The sequence below is a fragment of the Opisthorchis viverrini genome (assembly GCF_000715545.1).
Source record: "Opisthorchis viverrini unplaced genomic scaffold opera_v5_587, whole genome shotgun sequence".
Classification (NCBI taxonomy): domain Eukaryota; kingdom Metazoa; phylum Platyhelminthes; class Trematoda; order Opisthorchiida; family Opisthorchiidae; genus Opisthorchis; species Opisthorchis viverrini.
The window spans coordinates 9127-15151 of record NW_008752245.1 but is presented as its reverse complement, the minus strand read 5'-3'; the positions used below and the strand labels follow the sequence as shown (position 1 = coordinate 15151).

The 6025-nt window shown below is 43.0% G+C and overlaps 1 protein-coding gene across 1 annotated transcript; it reads right to left on the bottom strand.

Moving 5' to 3' along the window:
* Positions 1-1462: 1462 nt before the first annotated feature.
* On the bottom strand, positions 1463-4263 carry T265_11786 (hypothetical protein; the record flags this gene model as incomplete). The annotated part of the gene is made up of 3 exons (XM_009178546.1): positions 1463-1679; positions 2927-3054; positions 3629-4263. The coding sequence occupies 3 exons, from the start codon at positions 3679-3681 to the stop codon at positions 1513-1515; spliced, it is 348 nt and encodes a 115-aa protein (XP_009176810.1).
* Between the last annotated feature and the right edge of the window lie 1762 nt (positions 4264-6025).

Here is a 6025-nt window from a genome sequence, read left to right as displayed (position 1 = left end):
ACTGACCGCAAGTGGAATTTTTAGTTTCGATCCAACCCACTCTTGTCGCAGGACAGTGCACTCTACACCCGTAGAGCGCATGCACATCCTTGCGGCACAATCTTTAGGTCACTCTCTACAGCCTGACTTTTCTGGAAGAAATACATATACCGATCTGAAATGAGTAATACGATCTGTGTACCCAGTGTCTGTGAGTGAATACCAGCGAAATCATTGGACTTCTGGACATGGAAGGAGCAGGAAGGAACACCTGACGAAGTATATCATTATCAAATCTAAAGGAAAAACTTGGAACAGGATGGTATTGCTGGACACCAACGGACGTGACTTCTGGACATGGAAGGAGCAGGAAGGAACCCCTGACGAAGTATATCATTATCAAACCTAAAGGAAAAACTTGGAACAGGGTGGTATTGCTGGACACCAACGGACGTGGTGAGACCAGGCTAGAGGTCTGTGTAACCACACAAACGACCGAAGGCTTAGGCGTACAATACCTCTAAAGTGGACAATAACCTTGCGGGGACATTTTTGCCATCACGAACTCTTTCATTTTCGGAAAACCGCTAGAGCCGAAATCAAAAGTCACATCAAAGGAATCCGCCCACGCTGAACGCTGGATGAAATAGCACCATTCTGGCACTCCTGTCGGGGTGAACATACGGTAAGTTGAATGTTAGCTTGATCCTCGCAGATCGGAATCTGTCAGTGTTTAATAAATCTAGAAAATAATAATGTAAAAAACATACATCGGAATATGCCGTTACAACACTGATGTCACATTAACTTCTAACCCTTTTTGCTCTCTTTCTGGAAACTGGAATTACCCCTGACGCCTTCCACCTGGCTGGTATTCAGTCGTCGTTCGTTATGTAAGTATGTCGTACATGCATGTGTCCATTATGTTATGAAAGCCTGACCCTATTTTTAAAGAAAGAGTTTGTTGCGAGTTACCCGTTAAGTTGCGGCTGTGAGATGTGTTTCATCAGTGTTGCTTCTGCCTTGGGTTCTACTGACATTTTACTCAGACCTAACTAGCCATTTTACACGATGCGATGGGGCAGACAATCCGAAATCGTATTCAAACTGTGCAGCCTGTCATAACAGTCGTTTCTATGACCATTTCATCCATCCACTTTAAAGATCGTCTGGTTGGAATCCTATCGGTTGATTGATTGGTGTACTGCTGGTTTCTGCCGTAAAGACCCTCTCCATCTCCTAGATTTTCGTAAGCTGCAGTGTTTTCCTTCACTCGGGCTGTATTCAACGCTTATTGAACAAACAGCTTCGCTCGTTCTCCAACTGATCATGGCTGTGCGCATCTCCAGTGTGGCTTTGATTTGCCAAGCTTTATGCTGCTGAGCTACGAAAATGGCCCTAGAGTGACAAAATGAATGAGTCCACATGGAAACTAGACCAATGTGTTTCTCCACAGTGATGTGACGACAACCAAGTTGTGAACCTCAGAAAGAACATCAATATTTTATTGATGGTTTCTACCGAGACAGTTGGTCATATGACCCAAATGGGTCCATAAATCGTCAGTAGCTGGTTCCTGCCGGGCTCTATCGTGTAATCTGGAAGTGCGTTTTGCGTCACGCTTGCTCTCATCCTCGTCGTCGCCACGGTTGTTCCTCCTGTTCTTGATGGCCTTTCTTTACCCAACATGGGATTTTCATCTTGCAAAAGCAAAACAAATTCATCAGTTAGGTCGGTGCAAAGTATTCATGGAAACCCAATAATAAGTACGTGCGCACAAATTGGGTAAACGATATCTAAACAGGACGCATGTCACCATCTCCAGAAAAATGTCAAGGTTGTTCTAGGTATGTTATGTATGACGCAATAGGCCTCCATAGTCACCATACGGGAGTTTGTTTCGGATTTCGCAATCTTATGAGAGGTAATATTGCTCAATTGATAAGCAAGGGGCTGAAGCCACTAGCATCTCTAAGGGAGAGTGACTATCAAGTGATTGTGCTCGCTTCTGCTAACGCATCTACAGAGGATAATAAAGAGTTACCCTGACATACCAGTGAAGTTTTAAGATGTATTATGAATACCTGTCATTCTATCCAGGTCACTGTGAGCGAGCGATATCTTCGATGCTGACCGGGTTGTATTCAAATATCGGTAAAGCTAATGCGAGGTGGCCCAAGTGGTTAGAGCGAGAATTTACTGACCGGAAGGTCCGTGGTTCGAATCCAGTCTCCGCCACTCGATTTCCCCTGTCAAAGCTTGGGCAACCTGACAGTATCCCAGCCCTCGTGATTCCTTCGGGTGGCATGGGAGCTAGACACCGAAAGGGCGCTACAGCTGAACGCACAGCTAGAAAATCGATGAATGCTGACCATTGTCCGTTGCCTTACTCTACTCTGTGCAGTGGGTTACAAGAACCGTACTGCTGCCTGGAATATCGTAACAACCAGGACTATGCACCAATCCGTTTGGAGTTATCAGACAAACCAAACGCATTCCAGTCATAAAAACTGCTAATATAGTGCTCACAATACCAGTGCTGTAACGCGACAGTCGAAAAGCAACTGTGGTCGAATGTATGAATTCGAACAGCTATGATTGAGCGTTTGTCAGGTTAAACAATCCTCCCACTTTGAAAACCATCTCCTCCCTGATTTCAACAGCTAGTTCTGAAAGGAGCTGGAAGGGTTTCGATGCCACAAAATCTTCAGCCTTCACAAAGTGTGCAACTTCTTGATTGCCTTCCCCACTGAAAGTCTTATAAAAGGATTATAGAGAATTGTGGCTGACTGCTCCCACCTGAGCATGATCATTAGGATTGCCCGCAGTCATACACTATCCCATGGACTAACTATTTGGGATATGTGGCTGCATTAGTTAAACAGTAACCGACCTGCGGTAAACATTGGTTCAGCACCAAACTGTTCAGAGCAGGCCAAAAACTTACCGAGTACTGTGATTCTAGCCAGGCCATACATGTCCACGATTGTGGCACTGACCGTCACGTTCTCCAAGAAAATCACACTTGAAGTGCAGCTGATGGAGGGTTTTACTACGTTTGAAAGCCTTTTCCAGCTGTGAATGAGAAAAAACACCTTTGGAAAATGACGCATATATACTACTAATCTTAGATCACTGACAACTGACTAAATAAATTATCATATTGCAAGTTTTAGCCACAGGTGTTTCCATCGGTCATCTTCATGTGGAAATAAATTTATACGTCCCAATGCCTCAGTATTCAACTCCCCTCCCGCACTTATCTCCATATGCGCTAGTATATCCAGCTTCACCAACTCTCATCAACTGGCATTCTTCTTGTTCCACCACATGCGACCCGAAAACGTTGATTTGAATCTGATTGGAACCTACACCAATGTTTATTCTGGATACTCGTGGCGACAACGAACTCGACTCACCGACACAGTGCTCAGCCATTCTCTGACTCTGGAGTAGTGCCAGGTGTTAAAGCCAAGTCCCTGGAATGAGGCTCGTTAAAGCAATTTCTCACATCAGCCCCCCCGATCAGTGAGTGGCTGAAGCAATAAACAGTCAACAATCACACAGTCACTTTTACTCTTCTTTTGTGCTACAAATTCTTGTACAACTTTGAAGACTTGGGATTGTAGCAGTAGTTCATGATACTCACAAATGCACACAAACGGGCTTCCAGCAGCAAGTGTTCAACGCTCCACATTTCATCGTACTCGTAATCCAATCTCACGTTTGCGCCAGTCTTATCGACCGCAACCGCGCGGATATACAAATCTACAATGAGATGAAATGTGGGACATTAATAGTAATTACTGTGACATCTGTTCGCGTGCAATACAGTTCGCCTAGAAAACATCAACTGGGTAAGTGAAAACCCCACATTATCATGAAGTGAGTTTTGTAAAAAGTAATATATTTACACATTGATGGCGTTTCAAAAATTTTCTGGTCGATTTCCTCCCGAAATTAAAATAGTTTCTGTTTAAGTAATGAATATACTGTAGTCGCTGCATTCAATTAAATGTGGGAACGTAAACTATTATTCATGAAAACAGAAGTTCCTTACAGTGAATTTCTCGGTAGTTCTTGGAACATGACAGACGCGCAAGACGGAAGCGAAATATCAGCCAAAACTCATTGGTCTCGGCTAATGGCTCCGTGAACATTACAAACCTCGGTTGTCCAGTCTAATATCAGGCTAATATCATGCTAGAGCCGAACTTCAATGGAATAATAGATCTAAGTTGTCTCAACACTGGACACAATACAGGTGAATCGCCTTCAATATATATCATGAATGTTATTCAGTGATTCGATTCATATATCGATAAGCTTTATAACACTCTGGTTATCATTGATCCGCGTAACGTATAAGTAGATATTCCGAAAAGACCACAGTTTGAAGTCATTTCAAAAGTCCAAAATGTGGCACACGTAACAATATGCCAACGACGCATGACAGATTTTAATCCGGTTATGAGGCGAATTTTGAAAGGCAGCAGGCACCTAACTGACACGTTAGTAGCATTGCAAGTAGTTCAAGCGCTTGGCATCATTTTATTTTCTGCCTGGTAAGATTATTGCTAGAACAAACCAGAGGGACTTTGACAATCGAAGTTTTGACAACTTCCAAGGTGTAATCTATACAACCCACTTAAATTTGCATAAAAGAGATGAGCGTAAATTTTGATGCCAATGTGTAGACTTGCTATCGAAAATATTACCTTTTCTGGATACACAAACCAACACCGGTTCCACCGTTTCATCTGAAAATTATTCCGTCTCGACTACTTCGGAGTATGATTGTGCTCCTCTGTGGAACGTCAAATCACGTTCTAGATTGTGACCGTGAGAGCCAATGAATTTATTTTAACATAGACACCCCGAATGAGCATTACATGGATTACTCGGGACGGATATTGAGGACCACGTAATTCAAACTCTTTTTGCTGCTGCACTCGCATGTGATGTCTCCTCTGCAGCCAACTTCACTGCAACGAATCGAAACGGGCAGAACCGACAAAACTCAGCACACAAAAAACAGAAATCACTGGGACTTACTCACATTGTCTTCACTATCCCAATCTAGCATTGCCAAATTTAATTGAATCGGTTTATAAACTAGATGATTGTGTACCAAGCACACATGCTGAAGTTAGACTCTTGAGAACAGAGGAGACAACAGACACACCTGCGAAGAATTTGGATTGACCCTCTCTGGAGAATCGGACATCATTTCTTGGTCGAGGAGCGTCAGTGACCTTCGATAAGAAGTGTCTTAGAGGCGCAATTCTCTACTCTGTCGAATCAGTTGCCCCGTGACAAATGGAATCAATGTAAATCAGGTGACTGTAACACGTCTGTCTAGTTTGTCAGTTTTGGTCATTGGTAAAAGAACAGCTCCTCTCCTAACCCAGTAGAATCAAATTTCTCGTTACGAGTGTTCCTACCAATTTGCAATAAGGAATCATGCAATGACTGGCACTGCAGTTAATAAATTGACCTTGATGGAAGTAAGCAGCATCGTCTTGAATTTTGGTTGTCATTTTTTCTGCACATCTTTCCGTTTTCAACGCTGCTACGTGTTTTATATATGTTTAGTACAGGTAGCAATATGCACGGAAATATTGACATGAAAATTTTCAGAAAAATTATCTCAGGTGATTTTCCCAAGTGAAACAACTTCAACTGGTGTAGTGATAATTCTAAAGGACGTAAATTTATCTTGAATGTTCTGGATCAATTAAGTAATCCGGAAAGGGCAGTTACGCTGCGGGGTAAACAATTGCTCCCATAGCAGTGTTTTTTTGAAAACCCGCATACCGTGACTCAAGTCCTCTAAGGTGCTCTAGGTGCCCTAAATGTCCTCTAAGAGGCTCCCTGCAAAAGAACCCCGTTAAGCGTAAAACACTATCCAACAACCACTACTAAGCAGCTACAGGCTACACCAGCACCACCCTTTTCTAGACAGGTTGTGTGGCTGAGTAAGATGATACTTACGTGGCTTTTTGACACTGCCAACTACCCATTCATATTTTACTGCCGGTGAACT